The 25,691-nt window shown below is 45.1% G+C and overlaps 10 protein-coding genes across 10 annotated transcripts; 3 read left to right on the top strand and 7 right to left on the bottom strand.

The window, feature by feature from the left end:
* Positions 1-1,978: 1,978 nt before the first annotated feature.
* Positions 1,979-2,605, bottom strand: LACBIDRAFT_335784 (uncharacterized protein; the record flags this gene model as incomplete). Its single annotated transcript, XM_001890674.1, has 4 exons — positions 1,979-2,066; positions 2,122-2,240; positions 2,291-2,345; positions 2,397-2,605. The coding sequence occupies 4 exons, from the start codon at positions 2,603-2,605 to the stop codon at positions 1,979-1,981; spliced, it is 471 nt and encodes a 156-aa protein (XP_001890709.1).
* Positions 2,606-3,708: 1,103 nt separating this feature from the next.
* On the bottom strand, positions 3,709-5,210 carry LACBIDRAFT_335783 (uncharacterized protein; the record flags this gene model as incomplete). The annotated part of the gene is made up of 5 exons (XM_001890673.1): positions 3,709-3,725; positions 3,765-3,797; positions 4,096-4,315; positions 4,367-5,018; positions 5,170-5,210. 5 exons carry the CDS (start codon positions 5,208-5,210, stop codon positions 3,709-3,711), a joined length of 963 nt encoding a protein of 320 aa, XP_001890708.1.
* Positions 5,211-6,968: 1,758 nt separating this feature from the next.
* On the top strand, positions 6,969-8,185 carry LACBIDRAFT_335782 (uncharacterized protein; the record flags this gene model as incomplete). Its single annotated transcript, XM_001890678.1, has 6 exons — positions 6,969-7,002; positions 7,084-7,087; positions 7,520-7,666; positions 7,794-7,848; positions 7,961-8,062; positions 8,174-8,185. The coding sequence occupies 6 exons, from the start codon at positions 6,969-6,971 to the stop codon at positions 8,183-8,185; spliced, it is 354 nt and encodes a 117-aa protein (XP_001890713.1).
* Positions 8,186-8,856: 671 nt separating this feature from the next.
* On the bottom strand, positions 8,857-9,612 carry LACBIDRAFT_298378 (uncharacterized protein; the record flags this gene model as incomplete). The annotated part of the gene is made up of 3 exons (XM_001890672.1): positions 8,857-8,949; positions 9,007-9,550; positions 9,599-9,612. 3 exons carry the CDS (start codon positions 9,610-9,612, stop codon positions 8,857-8,859), a joined length of 651 nt encoding a protein of 216 aa, XP_001890707.1.
* A 534-nt stretch (positions 9,613-10,146) lies between these two features.
* Positions 10,147-10,961, top strand: LACBIDRAFT_298377 (uncharacterized protein; the record flags this gene model as incomplete). The annotated part of the gene is made up of 6 exons (XM_001890677.1): positions 10,147-10,182; positions 10,234-10,290; positions 10,350-10,409; positions 10,468-10,631; positions 10,684-10,704; positions 10,757-10,961. 6 exons carry the CDS (start codon positions 10,147-10,149, stop codon positions 10,959-10,961), a joined length of 543 nt encoding a protein of 180 aa, XP_001890712.1.
* Positions 10,962-11,013: 52 nt separating this feature from the next.
* LACBIDRAFT_298376 (uncharacterized protein) lies at positions 11,014-11,484 on the bottom strand (the record flags this gene model as incomplete). Its single annotated transcript, XM_001890671.1, has 2 exons — positions 11,014-11,211; positions 11,266-11,484. 2 exons carry the CDS (start codon positions 11,482-11,484, stop codon positions 11,014-11,016), a joined length of 417 nt encoding a protein of 138 aa, XP_001890706.1.
* Positions 11,485-13,050: 1,566 nt separating this feature from the next.
* On the bottom strand, positions 13,051-14,713 carry LACBIDRAFT_298375 (uncharacterized protein; the record flags this gene model as incomplete). Its single annotated transcript, XM_001890670.1, has 12 exons — positions 13,051-13,216; positions 13,265-13,290; positions 13,346-13,386; positions 13,437-13,463; positions 13,518-13,565; positions 13,618-13,656; positions 13,711-13,809; positions 13,871-14,002; positions 14,059-14,091; positions 14,139-14,198; positions 14,255-14,407; positions 14,524-14,713. The coding sequence occupies 12 exons, from the start codon at positions 14,711-14,713 to the stop codon at positions 13,051-13,053; spliced, it is 1,014 nt and encodes a 337-aa protein (XP_001890705.1).
* A 1,609-nt stretch (positions 14,714-16,322) lies between these two features.
* LACBIDRAFT_298374 (uncharacterized protein) lies at positions 16,323-17,178 on the bottom strand (the record flags this gene model as incomplete). The annotated part of the gene is made up of 4 exons (XM_001890669.1): positions 16,323-16,475; positions 16,531-16,606; positions 16,661-16,798; positions 16,865-17,178. The coding sequence occupies 4 exons, from the start codon at positions 17,176-17,178 to the stop codon at positions 16,323-16,325; spliced, it is 681 nt and encodes a 226-aa protein (XP_001890704.1).
* Positions 17,179-17,743: 565 nt separating this feature from the next.
* Positions 17,744-18,102, bottom strand: LACBIDRAFT_298373 (uncharacterized protein; the record flags this gene model as incomplete). The annotated part of the gene is made up of 2 exons (XM_001890668.1): positions 17,744-17,899; positions 17,956-18,102. 2 exons carry the CDS (start codon positions 18,100-18,102, stop codon positions 17,744-17,746), a joined length of 303 nt encoding a protein of 100 aa, XP_001890703.1.
* Positions 18,103-21,496: 3,394 nt separating this feature from the next.
* On the top strand, positions 21,497-22,304 carry LACBIDRAFT_335778 (uncharacterized protein; the record flags this gene model as incomplete). The annotated part of the gene is made up of 4 exons (XM_001890676.1): positions 21,497-21,523; positions 21,744-21,837; positions 22,019-22,080; positions 22,167-22,304. The coding sequence occupies 4 exons, from the start codon at positions 21,497-21,499 to the stop codon at positions 22,302-22,304; spliced, it is 321 nt and encodes a 106-aa protein (XP_001890711.1).
* Between the last annotated feature and the right edge of the window lie 3,387 nt (positions 22,305-25,691).

The raw sequence follows: 25,691 nt of genomic DNA, 5'->3' as shown, positions 1-25,691 counted from the left end.
AAACAGCCCTTTTAGATTGTGCTTCATCTGGTTCTGGCGGTCCAAAGTACAGAAAAACATGTCTGAGAAAGTCCTACATGAAATATTTAGAATCTGAATCTGGTTTAATGTCAGGGGACTCACCATCGTCTTGAGAATTTTGCCTTTAGATAAAGGAGAAAGCAAGGAAGAATCAGGATGATACTTGTTGACCCTGATCACTTTCCATTGAATGGAACCTAACTCTAAATTGTGGCTTGATACATTGTCCAAAGACCCAGTATTCATTAATTTAAATGGGTAGCGTGCATGGGTGTTCACAAGTGTGTGTTAGCGTGATAGTAGTGTGCTAGTGCGTGCAGACGTGTGCTGGTGAGTGGACGAGCGTGCAGATGTGTGGATGAGCGTGACCTTCACGGGTCAGTAACATGATGCATGCTGATGCGTAAGCACATGCACACATCTGCATGGTGCTGCGTGTCAAGGTCCTGAGCATGCGTGACTGCTGTGTGCATCACTGATTCAGTACAGAAAGTTGCTATTACCATCATTAACAATCAAGATATGGGAATGACAAAGCAATTCAGAAGGATTGAATTTAATGACGTCAAGATGGTTTTTCTCTGCCAGAAAATGGGGAAGTTTTTACATGATTGCATCATTATGTCTCACATTTTTCTATGACATATTCAAAAAAGCCATGCAACGCTGGGCTACTAAAATAATGTTTATACAAAGGAAAATAAAGCTATGAAGCTTGCTGACCCAAAAGCCAATCTTGTCTAATCCTGTCTTCACTTTGTTGTTTTGTTAGACTTATTAGAGGATGTTCCTGCCATTATTTCTCAAAATTGGGATGGGTAGGAAGCCTTTCTTTAGTTCTACACATTTAAATTGTTTTCAGAGAAAGGGGCTATCAGTGTGGAGGTCATTTGCGTGAATATAGAGCCCAAATGGACCGGATTTTGTTCCCCAAAGGTGGGAAACATTACATCATCAGAATTGATACTGTGCCCACTTTAATTAAATAACAAAAACTTGTTATATTCCATCTTTATTCCATGTACCCCAGATTTACTCATTGTGCAGTGTACTTTCAGGCGTCATGCTCACTTTTGGCAGAGTTTAATCGCCCTTGAGTGGCGTGGAAAACGGATGAATTCAGACCTCTGTTGGAAAGTTATCTTCTGACTGTCCTTATTGTAGTATAGTGATATAGTAGCTATTAGTAGATGCTTTAATCTACACACAACAGTCTATTTTTCGTTACATTGGCACAGAATATTGCCAGGATGGTACACACGTGCACCATCATCTGCGTAATACTTGCGTGGCAAGCGTGCAAGTTGCATGACATGTGTGAAAATTAGCACGCAAGTGCATCAGGAGAAAATCTCTTGAGTCAGTAGGTCAATGTAGCTCTAGTATTTATAATACCCTGGTAGTCTAGTCCCCCCCATGAGTCGCTCCGGTAGTTTACTGTGACATCTCAGTAGCCTGGGTAGTTCTTCCCTTGCACCTGATAGCCCTTGGTACACCGTCCTTCCACTTAGGTAGGCACTGGTACACCTTGCTACCAGAGCTACTTGTGTGTACTGAATCTACTGATTTCTTTGTAGATGGCCACTAATTTTCTTGTTTCCAAATTAAATTAGGGGTATAAATGGCATTTCGACTATCTAATACAAGGGGGTCTACAATAACAGCCACACTAATAAAGAGGCTTAAAGCCAATATCCAAGAAAGTATGAAAGGTGAAAATAATGGATAACATTACACATGAATGAAGGGACACCAGGGTATCCTCATTCAGGTTTGGGAGGGAGCGCTCAAGCGTCGTTGATGTTGTTGTCCATCATCATTGTCTTTGTGTCATCCATCGTCATGGTCATTTTCGTCGTGTTGTGCACTGTGGTTGTGGTCGTCCGTTATTGCCGCCACCTGTATCGTCGTCGTCCATCCATCTCCATCATCATGTAGCCATTGTCGTGTGTTGTCATCATCGTCGTCGGGTCACATTGCTCAATGTTGCAGAGGGTGAGGTGGTGACATGGCGGTGGTTATGTTGGCCGCTAGGTGGGTTGTGGCTATTAGAAAGGGGAACAAGAGGAGCTGGTGGGGCTTACAATGTGATGTGCTCACCTGTCTACTGTGGACAGTGATGACGGCATGTGTTGTCGCCATCTGGGATGACGTGGCACATCCTTGTCCCGTGTCGTAGTCACATGGTAGTTCCGTATTGTTGTTGAGTCGTCGCTGTCCTGTGTTGGTGTTGCACCGTCGTTGTGTCGTGTCAGTCCGGACAACGAACAGTGAATTGGTTGTCATTCACCGTTTGGTTGCCACATCTTCTAGTGACATGGCACCTGAACATTGTATGACTAAAGGAATGGGGGGCAGGGGTTGTGTTAGCTCACCTGGGTTGGCACACAACGTTGTCACTGTCCTCGTTGTCGCGTCGATGTTGCAGGTGCTCGTTTTCTTGCCAGAGCTGGTGATGTGGCATTGCCGTGTTGTTCTTGTGGTGTTGGGGCATGCTGGGCCGGTTGTGGGTGGTCAATGAGGGTTGTGGGTTGTGGTGGCCATTGGTGATGGTGGTGGTGCGGCAGTCGTGAGTGGGCGTCATGGATGATCGATGATGGTAGTGGTTGAGGAGTTTGTGGGCAGGTTGTGGGACGCCCAAATCAAGCGTGGCCAAACACCAACAATCAATGAATGAAATTTTGTCTAAGTCCTCACCTCAGATTTGGGTGTGGCTATGTGACAACAGCATCTAGTGAGCTCTGTTTAGTTGCTTTAAAGTTTAAACAGTTGTACGGTGCAGCTGCTAGATTGCTCTCTCGTCCACCCCTGAGATGTCTTGTGGAGCTGAGGGTTTGATTCACGGTGTTTGCACTATTTTTGACAATGTATATGACAGATGGTGAAATCCATGGGTCTACTGAAATAGTCAAGCAACCTCAATATTTTGAGCAGAAACTACTTGGTCTACTGACACTGTAGGAACAACAATCAAGGTCTATGGGGAAATGAGTTGAAAATATTGGAAGCTATTGAGTTTATGAACAAATGAACTGAGTGTACCTGGACTATGGGTGCATAACCAGAGTTTATCAGCACTACTTGGAGCAATGGAAGCTATTGACTTTCTGAAGAAAACTACATATACATTTTTTTTTCCTGATGTGGAAGGCACGCCACGCAGATTTCTAGTTGCCCATTTGGAAACGGAATAGTCTAAGGGTCCTTGAAGGGTCAGGCCACTGTCGTTCAGTCAAGTCGGGAAGCCCGAGCTCTTCTTATGCTCATTTCTCAAGAGACTTGTGTTACGTCTTGCATTCTGCCACATCTTCTATTGCAATCTCACAATCCAACCCACCAGATCCCAGTGAGGTCCTTTGCAAAGGAAATTCTTCCTGCTGTCCATAAATTTCCCCAATATCTTTATATGAATTAGGGTGATGAGTGTACCACGAATCCAGTGCTATCGCAGCACTTCCCTTTCGAAGTTGGATTCAACTCCCAGACAAAGAATCAGGAATGATATGTATGTAGTAACATTCATTTTCCGTTAGTACTGCTTGGCTGAGTATGTCACGTCGGACCTCTAGCATGAATTGTGGTGGTTAATATTTACCCCCTGTGAAAATCAACTCCAATCAGGCCGAGTCACAGTGACTATGGCCGATTTGCGTGGCTTGTGTGAGCATCAATCGAGTTAGATATATTTCAGGCGATTTGCAAGGCTGACCCACACTAAAAACCGCACTGTGTACATGGCTTACATTGTGTAATATCGAATTGGATCGAACTCAAATCTATTTGTATAGAATTCTGTCGATAAAATGACACCTTACATCACTTCAATTCTAGGCAATCAGATCTACCTCGGAATAACCTGAGTCATTTTTGACTGGGATTTACCACTTGAGGCTGTAAATATTGCTGAACGAGGCTAACCCTGAAAATACCAGTGCTATTTAAGCTAACATATCGCCTTTCAATCTGTCTTTTCCTGGGATTCAGCTACCTTTTCAAACATCCACCACCCCAAAATCGGTCTCACCGTGTCCCTTCGCCCTTCTACATCACCAGAGACCTTCATTCCAAACAAACCTGCAGTCATCATGCACTGGATCTCTTCTCTGTTATCGTCAACGAGGACATCCACACGTGTACAGCCCACCGGTATTTTGTTGCTATCAACAAGGTGATATCGTGCACCCGCGATAGATAGAGTTGGCCCGTCTTGATCCCAATTCCTGTCATCAGTAAAAGTCGCGAAAAAATCAGAGGCCGATAATGCGTCAGGAGACGATCCTGGCAAGGATGTTGCCTGAGTACAAAGCAGGTGAGTATAAATCGGGAAAGCAACGAATGAGCGTACCTCCACAATTCTCTTTTTGAACCTGTGTCTGAGCCACCTCCCATCCTCATCAAAAGCACAAAACACAGTTACCCACCCACCAAGGAAGAGCGGCCCGCTCCCGCCCCCATCATAATGACACACTTTCCCCCAGAACTCCTTATTCTTCTTGCTCTTCGCATTATCAAACACCGACACAAACTGCGCAAGGACAGGAAGCAGCAAGTGATACCACCCAACCGCCTCCACTCCATATTCCTTCAACTTCTCAATCCTCTGCAATATATCCTCCCAATCCCCTCTCTCACCTTCCAGTGTAATGCTTGGAATCCCACAATCAAGACAGAACTTGTAATCAAAGTACTTCTTCATGCTCGACATCATAATCACAGAAGCGATGATCGTATCCGTCGTAGTCGTCGTGCTGAACATCGGGAGGATCCACGCACACAAAGACGGGTCAACAACATTTTTCTCCAATTCCCGTGTCATATCCTTCGCCATCGCACTGAAATCGACAGTATAACGATTTCCAGATGCGTATACGACAAGCTGCTTCTTCCCCTCATGCGCCACAAACTGAGAACGGAGCTTCTCACTCTGTCCATTGACGAAGAAGTTAAATTGGATAAGTATGGCAGTCCAGATGTCATCCGGGCGGAGGCGGAGGTGTCTGTGCTTATTGTATGCTTCTACTATGGTGTGTACAAGCCCGTTTCATTGGCACTAGTCCCTACCACTTCTTATCATAAAACACTGGCAACTGCCAGCACAACGATTTGTTAATTGCCTAGGTTTTTATGAAATGAGATAACATGGCAAACCTTATGAAATGTATCTCATTTCTTTCAAGGTATTCTTTCATTTCTATTTCATTCCTGTTTCATATCCATTTCATTTCTGTTTCATATCTATTTCATTCCTGCCTAGCACTATTTTTCATTCCTGCCTGGGCTATTTTTCATTTCATTTCTGTTTCATATCCATATCATTTCTGTTTCATATCTATTTCATTCCTGCCTAGCACTATTTTTCATTCCTACCTGGTCTATTTTTCATTTCATTCCTGTTTCATATCCATTTCATTTCTGTTTCATACCTTTTTCATTCCTGCCTAGCACTATTTTTCATTTCTTTGCCTAGGGTAATAACAGGGTAGGAATTGTCAGGGTCTATTGCATTGTTGGAGGGTGGTCACATGACCAATTACCAAAAATGGTCAAAAACGAAATTTGTAGCCCTACACTGTAGCTTCCCGAATCTGTTTGAATTATATTCTGAAGTGCTCCCATTGTGGAGATATGAGGTAAAGGAATTTCAGAATTGTTGCTTTTTTGTTTTTTTGTTTTTTTTTGCGTCTTTCACCATAAAAACAAAACCAAACAACATGATTTCAGTATATTTAGAAAGCTCAAAGAAAGGGCTACAGTTGTTGTATCATGGGAAAAATGACCAAAAAAAGGAAGGTGCATGCCCTAGAAAAGGAATTAGACTATAAGAGTCAGATATAGACTACCAAGTTTACTGATAGACCACAAAAAGTCAGACTTAGACTACACAGTTTACTGATACACTATAAAAGACTACAAAAGTCAGACTTAGACTACAAAGTTTACTAATACACTACAAAAGACTACAAAAGTCTATAGACTACCAAGTTTACTGATACACTACAAAAATGTCGGACTTAGACTACAAAGTTTACTGAAACACTACAAAAGACTACAAAAGTCAGACTTAGACTACACATTTTACTGGTACACTACAAAAGACTACAAAAGTTGGACTTAGACTCCAAAAGCTTGGACTTAGACTACAAAGTTAGGGTTAGGGTCAAATTGAGACTACAAAAGTTTGTAGTGTGCGCTTTTTCATTAGAAAATTTTGTAGTGTCTGCTTTTTGAGCATACAAAAGTTTGTAGTGTCTGCTTTTTGAGACTACAAAAGTTTGTAGTGTCCCCTTTTTGAGACTACAAGTTGCCATGTAGTTTGTGGTGTCCTTGACCCTGTCTAGGTTATGGGGATGAGGTTGAAGAATTGACATTCATTAGAAAAGTTTGTAGTGTCCACTTTTTGAGACTACAAAAGTTTGTAGTGTGCGCTTTTTTATTAAAAAAGTTTGTACTTGACATGTAGTTTGTGGTGTCCTTGACATTATGGATTGACATATTACCATTGCTGCAGCATTGGTTTTTTATATTATGCACAAGTTGTCTTTCACATTAGGATCAAAGAGCTGTACCAAAGTTGACTATGTTTGGGACAGGCCAGTAGCTATCAATGTGAAAGCAGACAGGGTGAAAGCCAACTTGGTCATGATGTCAAAAACTGGTGATGTCATGTCAATCCTTCAGCCATATCCCCACATGAACTTATAATTATGTTTTAAGATAGGACAGTAGGTATCAATCAATATGAAAGGCTTAGAATGGCCTTTCCTAATGTGAAAGACAACTTGTGCATGATGTCAAAAACTAATGCTGCAGCACTTGTGGTGTGGTATTGCACTCAGGATGCAATGGCTTGGTAAAATGTAAAAGGGTTGGATGTGAGACTCAACAGGCGAGTATCAGTCTTGCACAAGTTAATCACTACACTCACTTATTTTTTAGTACCACCTACAATGTGTTGCATTGGAGATAGCCCCATGAAATTGGGTATGCGAAGCCTTAGAGGATCAGAGCAATCATGATGATGATGTCATATTGCCATATATAGGCATGTGCCTGATTACGTAGGTAGGTAGGTCAAGCACACAGGGCCTTACAAAAAAATTCGACCCCAGCTACTTTTTTAAATTCTTGAACCCCCTTGTGTACATCAGTGTATTTGTGTATTTGGCAAATGGAAGAATTGAGTTGGTCGGAAATCAAAATCCTGCCGTGGAGTTCCTGCCAACGCTACCCATGTGTTGGTACACTTCCCTCTTTTACAACTTTTCTTCAACGTCGAAACATGTGAACCGAATGATGCACCTGTGCAAAGTTTTTGGCCCACATATACAAGCCCGTTGTTCCCCGCATATGGTATTACTCTCTTGAGTAAGTACTTAGTTTACTCGGTTCTTCGACTTCCTTTGGAAAAAGCCGATCGTGGATGATGAAATTCGCGAACCTGATTGGCTCTAGCCTTTGATTGAGTTGACTTCATAACTTCTCACAATTCAAGGCACAGGTGTATTGACCCTGAAGTCAAAATCGTTGATATTTCCGTCCACCAACATAATATCCTGCATCCCCACTTTCCCCTGTCACCTACCGACCAGCGTCCGCACCAAAAGGATGGCCACCCCCAGACGTACACCAGGATACCCATTTCTAGGTAAGTGACTGTGATGCTGATGGAATCGTACGCATGTGTTTATGTCGAACACACCAACCAGTACCGCACCGTTCGTTCGTCATTCGGAATTAAAATTTCAAATGCAGAAGCTTACAGTTGCCTCCAGCTTATCAGTAGTATCATCACTTGGTTTTTGTCAGGTTCATTATTGGTGCAATGCTGTGTGTTTACTTCACCCTATTTCCAAGGGGGTCCAAGAATTTTAAAAAAGCAGCCAGGGTCGAATTTTTCTGTAAGGCTCAGTGTGCTTGACCTACTTACCTACGTAATCAGGCACATGCCTATATATCGCAATATGACATCATCATCATGATCACTTTGATCCTTCAAGGCTTCACGCACATACCTGATTTTGTATCTCCAATGCAACACATTGTAGGTGGAGATAATTCAGGCTTTGAAATTAGGTCACACAGCATACCCATTGGTGTCAAGAACTGGTCTCTAACTGTTTTGTCAATAAATTGTGATTGATTAAAACATTAGACAGAGATTTGATGGAGATTAGATTGTGAAAAACAATTTTGAAGCCAGAAATTGTGCTGTATATAATGAAATCTAATATCCAGTCAAGATAACATACTATACAATGATATTTTACATGCAGGAATACTATAAATCACCTTGGAAAACCAATTTAGGACAATCTCATGGAGGGTTCCAAAAAAAAAGAAATCAGCCTGCAGCCGACCTACCTACCCAACCCCCGGTCCGGCATTCAGATCCCGGAACCCCCTTGCCTATTTCTTAACCCAACTACATCCTCACCTCTTGCGAATTTTCAGACGATTTCTTCTGCACCGATCATTTGAGTAGAGACTCGAAATCCATCAAAGTAGCGGGTGCGCATCATCGCGATCTTTGTTGTCTCGCCTTCATGTGCCATATGTTAGTTTGGGTATGCCTCGCCGTTGATCAGGTGCGGTCGATGGCTGTGACTGCGGGGGTGCTTGGCAAAGCTTAGTAGTTGCATGGGGAAACCCAACAAATTTCTTTGGCCCTTCCGTGTTTCCTGTCTTTACCAAGGGGGTGGCGGAACGTGGTTTTTGCATATACAGTCCCAAAATGAATTAAGGCACCCTTGGCGTACCCCCCCTTACCCCCCCAAAAAAGGAAATTTTCCAAGTTCTTATGTCAAAAACATTAAGATTTCAACATTTTTTGAGTTTCTACATGCGACGACGCTTCACCCCCATATCCAAACAAGTCGGACACATCCAAGACTTTACTCCACGGCTAACCTTCACGCATTTCAGGTGAAACTAAAGTGAGCGGCTGGTCAGAAAAACATTTCGATGATTTCCAAAATATTTACGTACCCATAGAGTCTCGCAACCCTCTCCCTTGCACTCAATAGCATCTCCTCCCTCTCTCTCAATCAAACTTACTTCCTCCCCACAACCGTGACATCCTCGGTCCAAAAAGTAGGCGGCTGGATCCCCTGCAAAGACTGCCAGGGGGTGAGCCCCATCGGCGGGCGGGACCTCGTTTGGTATTCTTTCAACGCTGACCCTGAGCTTTGAAAGTAAGGTCATGGCGAGTGGGCAAGGCTCCCTTTGTGTGTTTGCACCTTGGGATATGCTCGGGCGCGCGAGTCCGATTGTCGAGCTGGACACCACTTGTACTGTTGAATGAAGGAGCGGGGGTGCGCTTGTCGTTGGTGGATTTAGAGGGATTTTTGGTCCAAAAAAGGAGCAAATGGACGGTATGTTTTTTTGCTTTCTTCTCGAGGAGATGGCGGCTTCGCATGCTCTCGATCCGATATGCTGTTCCAGATTTGCTTTACCACCTGTACCAACAGGAATGTCCTCCTCACATTCTGGGCACCGAAGCTTGCTGTCGCTCGTAAACACCGACTCTTTTCTGTAATATATTATTGCTTTTGATTAGATATATAATACAGACACTTACTTCTTCTTAACCATACTTTTTGTGAACCTGAGTAGCATTGCAAAAAAGTTTGTTGATTTTTTTGGCTCTCAGTCACAATTTTGGACAGTAAATACGTAAATTAGGTGTTTGCTGTGCATCTGAACTTCCTAACTTCTTTGTGAGCATTATTTGGGCTTATTGGAAGGACTTTTCTGAGGTAGGTCCCAAAAAATATTTCGACCCCCTAGCGCCCCCCCCCCCCCCTAACCCTATATGCGGGATCCACGTTCCGCCACCCCCTTGGTCTTTACCGTACCACTCACCGGGATAGGCGAGTCTTCCATTTAATTGATCCTTCGACGTACTGACCTCGCCATCAATAGAATCCTGCATTGTTCAGATCTTTTTTGCCTGGTGAGTCCTCATAAAACCTCATTTCCACCCATAACCTCCAACATCCTTCTGGGCGAATACGGACCCTGAAAAGAGGGTTCATAATCTATCAAATTATTTCAAGCATCATCTCTTTGGTTAACGGCCTTCCCTGGTTTATTTTACATCCATTGACCTTTTTATATGTGGCGAGTATGCAACTAGTGGCTGCGATTGCCAGTGGAGTAGCTGTACGTGGTTCAGAATAACTTCACGGCAAAAATTTCATTGTTTGATAATAGTGCGCTCAATCTGCAAGCTTGATCAACCGACAGTTTACTTTAGACATTTCAGCTGAGGTACGTTCCCTTTTGCCATACCTCGACATGCTTGAAGTGCTCAACCTTCCCCACAAAAGCTTTGGTTATGGGGGACCTTGATCTGTGATTTCATCATAGTCGCAACTATGACATTTCTGGTACTCCCATTCTCCTTGGTGTAATTTAAACTAATTCAAATTCTTTCTGTTTCTCTAGCTCGTACAGGCAAAATTAGAATCCTCGTTCAAGCCAACAAAGTGTATCATCGATCGTCTCATTATTGTAACTTTAGAGACCGGCGCCGTCACTCTGATCGCGACTCTCATTCAACTAATTTTATATTTAAGATCTCCGGCAGATTCACTCAACCGAGTTGGCATGTAAGTCGAGCGATAAACTTGGTGTAAACGCTACTGACGTCTAATCTTCCAGAATCTACATTCTGGGGGGCTTGTAAGTTGTTTTTGAGCTGTGATTGTCTTTTAAGAGATGCTGATTCGAACAGGTATTCCAACGTGCTCCTTACCGTTCTGAATAGCCGGAAACGTGCTCGGCTAGTTGAAACAAGTCAAACGATCAGCCTCAAATTTTCTCAGCAAAGTACTACGCCGCCTCCGTCATCCACATTCGAGGAAGCCCCAAGCAGCGAAGTAGCAATTAAAAAACGAAAAGACGAGGAAAGCCCTGTCAAATCCGAAAGCTCACCTTGACGTTGAGTCGAGGTCCATCTTTGAGGCCTACTTAATCCACCTGGAAGCCATATTATAATATTCTCTTTCCCAATACATGCACCGACACGTTTGCTTTCTTGTTAAGAGGAAGAGATATGGGCTTGGGTATACAGATGGGAGACGTCAGCGGGAGAGTGTGGATGTATAAATGAAGAGTATAAGCCAAGACAAGATGGGCTCGACGTAGAAGCATGGGTGAATCCAGTTCGCAAATGGGTATGACCGGCAGCTGTCAAACGCAGTAAGTTTATGCCTTGAAACCCAAGCCAGCAAAACCACGCACCTGACGAACACGTACGCGCCATGCCTCTGACGCCTCAGCTTCCTCAACAGCAAGACCAACTTTACCCCCAAGCTGCAATTTCGCATGAATGGCAGCATCTAGTATAGTTTCCCATAACTCCCAGAGTTGAGGGAGGCGGGTCAGTGGAGGAGAGGGAGGCATGAAACCAGCACGCTCGTCAACATCGAAAGCGTGGAGTTCGTTTTTGTAAGGAGACATTCACTTTAGATAGAAATGAGGGAGGACGTAAAAGGAGTCGCTCTCTTTACATAGTTCCGCTGTCGGGTCTTACCCGGCTGACCAGTCCCTGTCAACGCGACATTTTGGATCTGGAATCGTCAGGCAAGTAAGTAGCCCATCTTGTAGATAAGTTCATTTCTTACCGAGTATACATCTAAAACTGAGATGTTGATGTTGCTGAAATGTGGGCGTCAATTTCAAGAAAGGACATTGACAGTGTAAAAACGCGTCAACACGTGACAGGACACATCTCGTCATCATTCGCAAACATCTGTCAACATCATTTCATCAAGAACCGCGACCGTACGACTTCCCAACATCTGGCCTAATGGCATCGTGGCGCATACCTTCGCAGGTCTATGAATAAGTAATTTAACGAGGTCACTCGTACATACCGACTCCAACTCACGCGTGGGCATTCTGAAAAATTAATATAAGGCAAGGGGGCCCCGGGATTTCAGAAACAACACGGGGTAGTTTTTTTTATGTAAGCCATCCGTGACGTCCCCCCCCCATCGCTCCTTCTAAATAAGGTATGTTTTCATCCAAAAAGGGTATGTTTTTCTCACCGCTCCTTTGAAGAAATTTCCGGCTGGTGGGCCGTGAACCCGTGAACCTTAAAATGAATCACTGCTCCCTTTTCAGGCATAAAAATCCAGCTTTTTTTCACATTTACTTTTGCCATGCAAGTCCGAGCTCAGCAAGAAAACTGGGAGGGACGACAGATTTTTCATTTCCCTTACACACTGACTTCCATGGTAAGTTATTAACCATTCAACTGCATTGGAGGTGCCGCTGATGCATCTAGTGTTGCTACGGGGCCCCAAATATAGATTTTTGAAGCTTATGTACTAAATTTTTTTAAGGCCTGCCGGAGGTCCCCCCCCCACCTACCTCGGGTCACGGGTCGACATCCCGGGGCCCCCTTGATATAAGGTATTGTAATAGATTCCATCCGCTCCAAAAATCGGACATCGCCGCAGAAGCAAAAATAGAGCGCTATACCTCACAACCGATACGCCGCATCAACCACTGCTCAAATAGGGAGACTACAAAGATCCATTCACACCATCTTAAATATTCCAGCTCACGGACGATCTCGACGGGTCGAATGGCTCAAAATTTACATACTTGTCGCCATACTCATGTCCCTGATGTGTTAAAGTTCCGAATTCCAAAGGACCGGGGTAAAAATGTAAACTCTGTCTTTCGTAAAATTTTATTTAATTTGAATAATGTTGGATTTCAGTGCGACGACGGAATCCAAGATTGTTCACGGCACTGAATTCACAACTCGATGAACATACCCGCCAACCTTACACGCCCACGGTTAAAAACGAATATCGAATGACGTCGTTTGGATTTAAGGTATTTACATGAAAGCTGTCTCGCTGCAAGGCATATGGAGAACAAATATATGTTCTTCGGTCTAGGATTAAAAATATGTATTCTACGTTCTAGATGTTGCGCCGGATTACACTACCTGTGCATTAATCCAAAAGCTTGAACAGGCGGGTGGTTCATTCCCGGATATATGAAAGCGTATTATGCTCTCCATCGTTTCCTGAATCGGTTTTCTGGTTTGCTAGCATCCAGGTCAACGTGTAGGTCTGTAAGACCATCGGTATACGATGGTTGTTGCCTTTTTATGCATTCTCGAATATGAAGCACGACCCTACTCGTCAACAGTGAATGGAGCACGCGTTCCACACTTGGCTTCTTCAGTCATTTCGCACGTAGAGGCAGAACATAAACGTACTTAGAAATAACTGCGAAATAGTTCGTCTGCAGAAATTTGGTTGTGAGTTTGGTCAGACGAAGACGCAATGTATAGGCTTACAGAGAGCGCGCACATGAATACGACGTTGACTATTGAAAGAGCTTTTGCTCCGTTAGCACACAACGAATGCGTTGTGCCGACCATCGCTTACCAAAAAGGTAGATATACATTATTATCCCTATTTTTGAAGGAAATTTAGCTACATCTCTTCGAGTGAAATTCAATATCTTACCGTCGCGATATATGACATGATACAGATCAAAATTCCCTCCTCGCCGATCTGAAAGGGCAGCTTATGGGCAAGGGGAAATTAGATAATGTATGGGTCTTACAGGAAGCAATTCCAGGAATTATCATCAAGACCAGTATTACTGGGATGCAATTAGTTGCGGATGCCTTACACCAATGTAGAAATCAATGCTTACCAGCTTCGTAAATCATCAATACAACCCAATCCAAATACACGATGTGATTTGCGCTGGTGAGAAAGCAACCTACAAATTCTGGATATGGCTTTGTACTGACTTCACATGGGGTGTCAATTGCAGTGAGATGACGGTTAAATATGACAGATGGTGGACACACATTGCAGGTCGCGAAGGAAGATTCTCGTCACATATATCTCCGCCACGGTTGTGAGCGTAATTAGGGATATCAGAGAGACACCCAGACGCAGATCTCGTTTCCATACTGCCCATGCGCGCAGGGACAAGATTACTAGGAACAGCCACCATTAAGCACATCACATAGTATAAAACGAAGAGAATTCGCACCTTCGGACAAAATCATGCCAAAAACCATCAACCCTACGATACAATGAGCCAAACGACCACGTCTTCAAGAGAATGCATACCTCCTCGTATCGTTTCAACGATATGGCAACCATACGGGTCGATATTAATCGCCAATTGGTCTAGAAAAGAAAGTAGTGAAATATTGTAAAGCGAGAGAGGTATTCCATGTACTCACGAGTTAGACAGAAAAAAATCGAATCACAGAAAGGCAGGTATCGCTGAAGCATATAAAGCACTTTCATAAACCCCCAGGGCGATGACCACATAAACTCAATCTCCATCCCCAACGTCAGTGAGCAGTCATATACCAACAACATCGCCGCCGCAACTGCGAAGACTCATCAGCTTTAGAAGCTCGAAATCGTCCTACGCGGCTTACCATCGAATGACTGTTCTTCTTTCGTTTGAGGGGAAGGAGGACTTTATAGACATATAGATACGCACCGTAGCAAGTCGTTCTGCAGCCACATAATTTATGAGCGGAGCGAGCGCCGCCATGTCTAAGCCTTAAGGTGATGCGGAATCGGGAGCGCGAGGGCGGAGAATGGGTTCCGTTCAGTACCTTGACATGATATAGCTTGTCAGAAGAAGTGGGTACCGGAATCAAAAACTGCAAACATTGCCATGTGTCCATTATTTTTGACGCTGGGAGACGCTGTGATGATCAAGGGCCGAGGTGCCAATCCCAGACTCAACGTCATCATGTTCAGTCATGTCACCACCCCTTCACCTTCAAGTTAATTCTGCATAATTTGAATCGTGAAGTGGGAGAAACATGGACTCACTTTTGTTCTGTTTCTTTGGCAAAAACCGATGCAATGAGAGATGATACGCGCCGAAGCCACTGAGCCCATGCATGCCGATTCGGGATGACTAAAGATATGGCAGCAGATAGTAAAGACTGAAATCCGAGGAGCCCATGATAAGGGCCAGAAATCGGAGAGAGAAAACCGTCTGCGCAAAACGCCGCTACTCAGCCGGCCGGTGTCCTTAAGAATCGATATCGACTGTTGTGTAACGGGACGAGACGACTCTAGCCCATATTCCATACAATCGACATTTCTTTCGCATCCGGGAATAATTGAATACTAAAAATAGAGAATGTCACGGAGCGCCTGCGTGTTGCCTGCGTGCATCGCCTTGTTTTGTTTGATTCGAGTGCAGGGTCAGCACTGTCCCTTGGGAAACGACCGGCAAGAAAGAGTTCCTCTACAAATTAGAACGGAAGACGGAGGTAGAACCTCAATTGCGGGTGTCGCAGTCTCGGTAATTCTGGAGTTGTACGTATGTAGGTTTGCAGAGACACGCTGCGCAATTTCTACGCCTTGTGCTTCAACCCCTCCTGAGACAGTTGGTGGCTTGTTGTTTGATGTATTTGATGCATGTGCGTTGGGTAAATGGCAGGAGTCGGAGTTTCTTGGCCGCGATGTGTGCAGGTACCTATTGTGCGTCGCACGAACAGGGTTATGTACTTTTGGGTGTGGTGGTTTTCCTGTTTGGCTTCAGTCAGATAAAAATTAGATGAAGGGGAATGGTGCAGGAGCTTGGCAGGAGCTCACATGCAAAGGTCGAATGTAAAATGTTCATCTTTCTGCCACTCGTGCACTTTAAAATCAATCTACAGCACGAGTGGGCTTGGGAGTGCTTGATAATCGATAATCGATAACCATGCACATGATCCATCACCATCCATTTGGGGTTAGGGTTCGGTTATTACAAAGCTCCGATTGGCTATTTCTTATGTATTCGTAGGTGATGTTTCGCTCTTTTACAAATTTATGACACTGCTCGAGTTGCTCCAAGTCATCGGATGATTGTATATTTCAAGACCTGTTGCCTTGAAAACCAACAACTAGCATTTTAACTTGGAAGCTTGCATACTATCGTCTTAAGCATCATAGCACCACAAGACGGAAGGGGAGGCTTATCTCGACCCATGGTCAACGAGGAGTCCTCTCGCGATAGGGAAGCAGTTGAACGCCTGACTGAGAGGTGACGCTATTAATTGTATCAATCACCACCTCCTTGTCCTCACATAAATAAAAATCCTATCAATGGAGACTGGGTATTAAATAGTCAGTCCGAAGTAGCGTGTACGATGACCAGTTTTTCTCTTCTTACTGTGAGCACACAACTTCGTTCATGTCTAAGTGGGACGCACCAATAATGGTGATTGTGGCCTCTGAAACTCAGCAACCTGTTATCGTTTGAAGCGAGAAGACAGATAATGCATGCGAAATACCTTAACTAGAACCCATTGTGAATCTGGCCCGCAGACTCATTTCTCCAATCCCCTTAACTTCGTCCTGAGTTAGACCAAGGCCTAACGGAGGTTGAGCAAGAAGAAGGGCGTATTCTGCCAACAGAGAAGTACGAAAAGGCAGGATGTCGTCCGTCTGCGTAACTCAATGACTGACTTTGGTCAAATGATAATAAAAAAAGAGGACATACACAAATGGCGATCAAATGATTTTCCTTGAGATATTGACGAATGTGATGGGACTCCAATGCAGTTACCGTTTTGCTCCTGCACCAATAGCAATTTGGAAAGTTCGCGAAAAAATTATTGAACACTGCTCACAATAAATTAGAATTTAAGCAGATCTCAACGCAGATGTTATTTTTTATCACGGTATCCATAGCTTCCTTGTTGAGAAATGTGGCGTGCCCCAAGCGGTCGGGTTGGAAAGACAAGAGCTTCAGAGTCTCCTCGGGGGTGCTAGAAATGATCTAAATATGGGTATAAATGTTTACGAAGGGGTTTTTAAGTTGTAAGAGGTCTCACCTCGGCGATATGCAACGTGACACCCAATCCCGCTTTCTTCGCTTCACAGAAAAATGTTTGAAAATCCGCAACGTCCCCCATGGATGGTTCGCCGCAGAAGAGTAAATGAGTCGTTCTATCGTGGCGTAGATTGCATCGCCGCGTGTGGATGATGGAGAGTTTACGTATTCCTTGCCAAGCTGTTGGATGACCGCAATAGGTATAGAACCGTTGAGGTGGGCGTGAAGTTCAGCTTTTTCAAGAGATTGTAGAAAAGTAACCTGATCAGGTTTCAATGAGGCGAGTGCTGCTGCAGCAGGACCAGCGATGGCCATTGGAAAGGGGCGTAGTCCGAGTCAGGTTGTTGGGAGTTAGAGCGCCCTGGGTCACCTGTTCTTTGAATGAATAAATAACTTTGAAGGGACGGCTGGCTATAATAGTGGCGAGTACTACGAGTACCAACGAGTACTATAGAGGCGGCCTTGGACTGGAGACAGCTGAAGTTGTATGGTTGAACGTTGAAAGTTTGAACGTTGGACGTCGAGTGATGCACATGTGCAGCTATGAAGACGAGCCCTTTATGTGGCGGAAGCGGGTGGCCGCTGGCGATTGAAGCGCAAACGAATGGATCCCCGAGTCTGGAACAGAGAGCAAAAGTTGGGTATGAAATTGATTCCCACGATCTTCGGCTTGTTCCGTTCTGTCCACTCGGCCGTAAGGTACATAGAACCTCGGCTGGCCTGCGAGGAGCGAACCGCGCTAGCGGTTCGGCGACGAGCAGGCAACTAATAAGTGTAGAAGATTATTCAGGTGGGTTGTGTAAATTATTTATGATACGCAATTTGCATTTGATTTGCATGTTATTGTTTTCAAACAGAGTCAGGGATAGCGCTTGCGCCGCTATCTAGCCGCCAACTCCGCGAATTTGTCGAGGTCGGATGTTAAGGGCGTCACCAGGGAAGCACGGAATGCGCGTTTGGTTGTCGTGCCGAGCGAGGAATTCGCTGTGAATGTCTCTGCACCTCCGAAGACATTACGGACGCGTGCTGACGCGCTCTATGTCACCCTTCATGAGTCGTTCAAAGGTGGGTTGAGAGGAGTGAAAAACTGACCGCACTACCTTCATTTTTCCCAAGCTCAGTCGAGCTACCTCGTTCGCCGGGTTTGAAAACCAGGTCGACACCTTCATTATTTGCGGGGAGATCACGGGCCCGTTCAATTTTTGCTTCCATCGTTGCGAAAAGGTCCGACTTGTTCATAATATGATATATTCTACGGGTGGTATGGAGAACGGATTATGAATTGGTTTGGGAGTCGAGGGGAGATATAGTCGATGCCTTTAACGCGGGGTCGATGATGAAGCCTAAGAAAGACTTTCGTGTTGTGGGTTGCACCTTCGACGCGAACAGAGGAGATGGTGACGGATGTCTGGTGGTTGCCTTCAATCCAGCGAAGGGGTCGATATTGTGTCTGATGACGTGAGAGATGGGAGCAACTCACGACCTCTGAAAGATGGAGCACCGCGGATTCGTATTCGCCACGAAGTCGTCTCGCTAGCCGTTCCTCCTGCCACTTGATGAGTTTTTGAAGGTCATCAGGCTCCTTGTCTCTGGGCGCTGATGAATTTGGAGAGGCGGTCTCAACGGGGGAGCGGACAGCTCGAACTCGTCGGGTGAAAAGAATCCCATCACGTGTCGCGGTTCCGGCTTCGGACCTTCCCCGCCGGGGATAATTATATAGGAAAAGTTGTGACATCGTATGAAGCATTTGGAAGATCGCCACGCAGATGTAACGGAGATAGCGGGAAGGTGTGAGACCGGATCCTTTGAGATCGTCAGCAATGGACCATGAAACTCCTGACAGCAAAAGCTTCGGGAAGTTATTGAATAATCGGTTGAACAAAAGGGGGGGGCTCACCTGCATAGCCTAAGGACATAATTTCCACAACAATAGGAGGGATAGACAGCGAGGGAATAGAGTAGTAAACGGTTGGTCTACAGCCATAGTTTTCGATTATGTCGAAGCGGTGGTTTTGAACAATGAAATCTAAATTTTCATTGGTATCTCAGCATGATAGAGGTGCGTTAGGACATACAAAGAACCATGTAGATTATTGGAAGGCCGAACAGAGGAAGGCGTCGAAATATTGCCGACGGCGTTTGTCCGATGCACTCGCGTGAGCTTGGCATTGGAGGACACCTGCACGAGATTGGTACAAAGGCGAAGACAGCCTGCAGGAACCGCATTTGGCACCGACAATAAGTTTGGTCGCTGAAGACGAAGATTAAAAACGTTCAGGAGAGTGGACAACCGAAGCTCACATATACACCAGACGGGCGCTCGGATATCAACGTTACCTGCCCATACAATAGCATCTACGGCGTAGATCATGTCCGTAACGAACAGCCATGCGACGATGGAAAGGATAGCAATATTTCCGGATCTCCAGTGCCATATTAAAGGTATCGCAAGCAGAAAGGCAGCTAGGAAAGCGATGGGGGCAAACTCGGGATGCATTACAAGAGAGAGTGAGAATCAGCGCCTTCGACTCTTGTGAGAACAGTCATATTTATGGCCCTGAGGAAAGTGAGATGAACACCTAATACTTAGCTTGGTTCCGTAGATTCTTACCACTGATTTCGTAGCGTCGCAACCCCTGTTGTACCAATTATTCCGCGACCTACGCAAGGTCTGGTTGACCAAACGAAGAAAAAGGGTATCAGATGAAAAGAAATAGCGAGCAAGGAAGGCACAAAGGCATTATCTCACTAACACACCACCATAGCAGGCTGACGTCGCCTTTCTACTCGCAACCACGTAAGCCTTTGTCGATCGACGCCCGAATCGCGTTTCCCGTTGGTGAGTTTGCTGGGGAAGGGGAGGAGGTCGAAAATGGCGATAATATCTGGTTTACAGCCAAGTTAAAAACGAGAAGTGGAGGCGGCAATTGGGTTGATTTGAAAAGCATGACTCATGAGATCTTGCGAGACGACGTGGTGGCTGAAGGGAAGGACGTTGTTTGCATTTGTTGAAATTATTCCGGACCGGCATTTTTTTTGGCGACCTCCAAACTTGCTCCAAACAACTGTCAAGTTGTGCTGGAATTCACTCATCTGTGCAGGCTCAAAGTTACCCTTCTGTGCCCTATGCCACCGGAGATCGTCATTTCTGGTTCTAATCCCAAGTATGGTCCTCACCTCTCCACCATCATCAGCGTCCCACGCAAGCCTAGCCAGTGACTGTCAATCACTTTTTGCGGAATGCGGCGCAGAGCCGTCCTCAAGGAATAATAGTACCCGATCAATGGTAGAATTTTGTTTAGAGGCTCGAATGATATTTCCCCTCCCATGCCTTCCTTCATTCGAACGATTCTGGGGAGTAACGCGCCTGGCGTCTACACCGCCCTGTTCTAAGCTTTGTAACTGGTATGTTTTTCTGCTGGTAGTCAAGTCCGAGTCGTTGACTTTGTGAGTCTCGTTTAGTCAAACGACGCCTAGCGTTCGATAAATTGGATGTTGGCGCTGCCAGGAGATAAAAAAACGGCCCCTTACGCTGCTGACCTTATGGGCATATTAAAGACGAGATTCGGTTCGTTTTTACATTCTCTGCACTCATTTTATTCCACATTGCGTATCGCAAGCCTAGGTTCAACCTTGACAGACTCGTCCTCGACCACCTCTCGTCTCCGTTACAACAAGTAATTTCATCGCCTTGAGCCCAACACCACACCGACATCTACCGATCCCGCCGTCTGTAATAACTTATTTTTTATACGGATAGCTAAAGCCTCCTTCCACCAGGTCAATGTACACGAACTTTGAAAATGAATTATATGAAAATCCCCGTCTGTTTGCCCTGATTTGCCAGGTCAGACAATTTCTCGAAGATATTCCGAGCATAGTTGCAATGGAAACGAGCCGTATAGATGAAGATAACTTTTTTACGTTGGTGGTAGAACACCCTTTGTCGAAGTCCATTATTGTTATTGTGGCGATGGAACTGCTTCTTTGGATCCGGACTTGAAATCAGAGCGCTATAGTCATATGCTCCGTTGGTAAAAAAAGATCCGATCGCGAGAAGAAGGATCTGGACCACCATTCACATTAATGCAACATGCTTTACCCCCCTCTACCGTTGGCGGCTGGGCTCAGGTCTAAAATCTTTTCGGAAGGAAGGATTTCAAGATGCTTCTTGACGTGATGGGGTCCTCGCTACATTGCGACCATGACATTGGTCGACAATTCGGTGTGACCTCGTAATTAATCAAGTGTGACCTCTACCATTATACACGCCAAGATAGTATGTTTCGTCTTTTTGCTGCTTGTGCGGAGACTTGCATGCAAAAACTAGTTAGTCCAATGATATGTCTATAGAAAAGAAAGATGTCTACCGTTGGCCTAAAAAATAGGCGGATGTTTATGAAATAGCAGGTTGCCAGTAGTTGCACTGGGCTTGAATCGAAACCCCAGCCTTTGCATGATAGATGCGGTTGGTTATACAGCCCGATCAGACCACTTCACCATAGCTCAACTTATAGCATGTAAATAGAAAGAAGTATTATGGGTCTAAGCCTGCTTGATATCAGCGGCCTCGCGCGGCATAACGAAGTTGATGTGTCATCATGTTTCTGTAACACTTCCTTCTTAACCGACCATGGCCCGCTCGTTACTGGCTGGCATGGTATGCCGTGCGCCGCCTGCGTTACTCTGGTTTTACCGTGTGACCTCGAGGGTGCGGTTCCCCCCACAAGGTTTTCTCTTCGCTTGGATTTGAGTAAGCTTGTCGATAACATGGGTACGCGGGTTGATGCCAATTCTCTATGCGCATGTATTGACTGCCCTCCAGTTCCTCACTCCCTCATGACTGGCTTTGCCCACTGACAGCTCATGGCAGCCAATAGTATGGCACCATGGCAGTGCCCGAGCTCACACAACAAATGTTCGACGCCGACAACGTGCGACAATCTCAAAGCCAGGATAAGACGATGAAGGAGGGTACGTACCGTCTGGTGTTTCACAGGGGTTATTCGTTTATTGTCATCCAGAATCCTCAGTCCCCTAATCAACAGCGTTATAGACCAAGAGATTCGAAGAATTCTCTTCGCTACAAGCAGCTCAAGGATGGCCGCATCCTTTTGGGTTACAATGTCCACAAGGTGTCTACTCTCCTAGCCAGCACTAGAAGCCCTTAGGGGTCTGATGCAATCAAATAGTGCACGGAGCACTGCTGCAGGTCGGGTAGGCACGTTTCACTGTAAACAAAATGGTAAGTACTCCCTGTCGCGTGGAGTCTTGAATAACTAAACGAACCTTTGTATTGGCAGTTCTTGAACACCCCCAATGCCATTCAACATACTACACGGCCCGCAATCCCTCAGGCTTCGACACGGTGTATCGCCGTCTCTACGCGCGGGTCGCTTGCGGACATTGGATGGCGTTGGGTCGTGGTTGAGAATCTCTAGAAGAGAAGAATAAAAACGTTCGTTAAGTCTTTCAAGACGTTAAGCACAAAGAAGTACTTACCCGTTTCGTTTTCAGCCATCACCACCTCTTGAAACCTGCCTTGTGGGTCGACACGCCACCGCCTCATATCGACGTCCGCCTTCTCTCGTCTTTTCCTTTTCCCTTCATGTGTTGTCGATTCCACCACGTTGTCCTGCATCCCTCCAGGCACGAAGACGACACGCTATCACACCTGGGCTTGCCTTCGAGGCACAGGCGTGCACTAAATCACCTCGAGAACAGGTTTCTTGGCACGTCTCGCAGAAGACGAGGACTAGCCACAGAAAATTATGTACGTGTGCCTGGTGTTCTCCTGCCATGGGCTTTCCAACTTGTCTGGGCGCTTGCACTGGTACTTGGGATGACGACGAAAGTTGTAGTTATATTATTTCGCAAAGGTATGACCTTGTGCATCCCAACCATCTCAACCTTCGTAAACTTCCTCATTCGTACAAGAGTAATCCGCACAGGCATCCTTTCGGAACCATAAGTGAGATTTCAAAAGAAAGATAGGAAAACATACGGCTGAGCGCTCCGCAGAAAACGTATTGATAGAAAACACACACTGCAGCTCGCTAGAATAGGTCACTTTACATGGAAAGGACTTCTTCAAATCGAGGGTGTTGAGAGAGCCATAAGGGAACATCTCGAGTATACGTGTGAGCGCTACGCAGAAAACGTATTGATAGAAAACACACTGCAGCTCGCTAAAATGGGTCACTTTACATGGAAAGGACGTCAATTGGCTGGGATCATACAGCGAAGCTTTTATTCAATTCACGGTTAATCCATGCGTGCACGTTGGAGTCGCCGCAGCTTCTGAATATCAAAGAAAGTAGTACCTAGAAATTTACGTGTGAGATTAGTGAAAAGAACGGTGGAAACAACACACTCTAACTGAAATCAGGCCATGCTTGGTGCGAGGGCTTTTGCTCATTCAAATCGAGGGTGTTGAGAGAGACATAAGAAAATACAATCGACGACGGACGTGGCCAAAAACAGGGTGGTAACATCACATGACCACACCATGAGTTATGACTTCAAGTTCCAAAGATATCGTTCAATATACTTCGTATAATGGAAATAAAGTGTTTTCCAAGTGTTTTCTTTCGCAGAAAACATATGAAAGTCCAATCTACGGCTACAGACTTTCCAAACAATCAATATGAATACTTATGTGGATATGCAAAGAGGTTTTCGTTAAGTTTTCGTATGACTTTCAAGAAGAAATACTGAAACAGTACTGAAACCAGCTGTTTATTCACGGAAAACATACGCGTTGTCACCCATGCCTACAGGCAGCTATTAGTTTTCATTTCATATTGTCACGCACTCAGAATTCGTGAAGAAGCGGTGCCAGTTCCCCCAAACACCCCTCGGAAATCAACTTCTCTTACCAAATACAGACCTGAGCCCAGCCGCCAACGGTACCCCTCCCTTCCTACTTGTCAGTGCGGCTTGCAGATTGATACAATAACGCCGACTTTTAGCCTTTCCCCGACTAACTTTTCTTTGGGTCCAGACTTGAAATCAAGGGGCATGTGCTACACCGTTGATAAAAGCAATCCGATCGCGAGAAGAAGGATCTGTACCACCATTTACACTCCAATGTGCTTTACCCCCACCCGTCATTGCGACCTGCAGTATATATATTAATACAATAACGCCGACTTCTAGCCTTTTCCCTGACTTTTTTTTTCGACAAGCCTTCTTTATAAATTAATTCGATGGACGCATTCACGATGGCGCAATACAGCCACGTCGACTTTGGCGACAGGCAGTTGTTGGGGAGCACGGAACGGCCCGAGGCAATCCCGTTCTGTGGAGGATTGAATTCTAGCACATCGGTAGTTTCACACCTTGACTTTTTTCGACTTGTGCAAGCAACTGCGAGCAGAAAAAAGCGGAAAATCAGCTATCATCAAGCAAACCAGAAAGTGAAAAAGGAGGAAAGAGAGCGAAAAAGTCCCAGAAAAGCACAATCAAGGCGAAAATACAGCAGCTAAGTATCCAAAGTGCCGTTCCCCGTCTGTGTATAATCTACCCAATATCACGGAAATTTCCCTTAGCCCAGAAAAAACTAAGAAAACAATCAATGTCAGAATCAAGTGTGCGCTCGCCCGCACAGAATCGCTAGTCTCCGAGACTAGGAATATCTCGAGGAGAGGAGATAAGATCTCGTCCCCACCCGTGCGCCCCGATCAGACTACTAATCGTAGGAGGGTTCAAAGGTGATGCTCCACAGAACGGGACTGCCTCACGCCGTTCCGTGCTCCCTAGCAACTGCCTGTCATAAAAATCGACGTGGCTGTATTGCGCCATCGTGAATGCGTCCATCCAATTGAATTATTAAGAAGGCTTGTCGAAAAAAAAGTCTAGAAGTCGGGGTTATTGTATTCCCGAGGTGCTCCACAACTGTCGAGAATTTTGGACCTTTGCGGAGTCTTTCAATGGACAAGCAAAGCCCACTAATTCGGTATCTCGGTAAATAATGTATCTAGAGGTGAGATTTTTCCAGATTCTGGCTCGGATTTGCGAATTGCGTCGAAAAACGCACCTCCGAAGTTTTTCCCACGAGGAATTGGCGTGGCCAAAATTTTCGACTAAAAAACTGCAACATTTAAGGAGAAAAACAGGTCGAAACCGGCCAGAAATCATCGAAAGTTGGTACCTTGTGCTGGGCTTCGGCTGGAAGCTACTCAGAAAGGGCAAAGATTCTATCAGAAAGGGATTTCCCTGTTGTTTCCCTGCATTGAGAAAGCCTAGTGTGATGGAATTTCTTAGTCCCGTGATAGATGTCACATCAAAAGTGACTAAGTGCCCAATTTGGGTCAATGTTTGGCAATTTTTTCCAGAAGAACCGCTTGATAAATTGTTTCGAAACTTGATGGGCAGATTGTTCTCCGTGAAAGGAAGCGATTCCGGTATTTTTCATATTTTTCTTGGCACTTTTTGGTGTCCGGCCAAAACTTTAGGGTCTATTTCTGTATATGGCCATTTTCTCCAAAACGGCTCGTGAGACTTGGCTGAAATTTGGCCAGAAGCTTCCCTCAACGTATCTGCACGTTTTCTGGGCACTTTGGTAGCCATCAATACATTTCCATTTTTATTAGTGGGCTTTGCTTGTCCACGACTGTACTGTTTATCGGACTGGTGATGAGAAACTAGGAACAAACAAGAAAAGAACACATCATCCTGCAGATCATGCTGCGGAGCAAGTTATGATCGGCTCGAAGCTGCCGACATCCGTGATTTGGGCTAAAGTTGGAACGCACCTCAGACATCGCAAGACTTCCATCCGTTAAGCCAGGCTTGATAAGTGCCTCAGCCAGTGTTCTTCTCTGCAT

Source organism: Laccaria bicolor, genomic scaffold (genome assembly GCF_000143565.1).
Source record: "Laccaria bicolor S238N-H82 LACBIscaffold_148 genomic scaffold, whole genome shotgun sequence".
In the NCBI taxonomy this organism is placed as follows: Eukaryota; Fungi; Basidiomycota; class Agaricomycetes; order Agaricales; family Hydnangiaceae; genus Laccaria; species Laccaria bicolor.
Note: the sequence above shows the minus strand (reverse complement) of the source record. Positions and strands in the feature narration are given on the sequence as shown.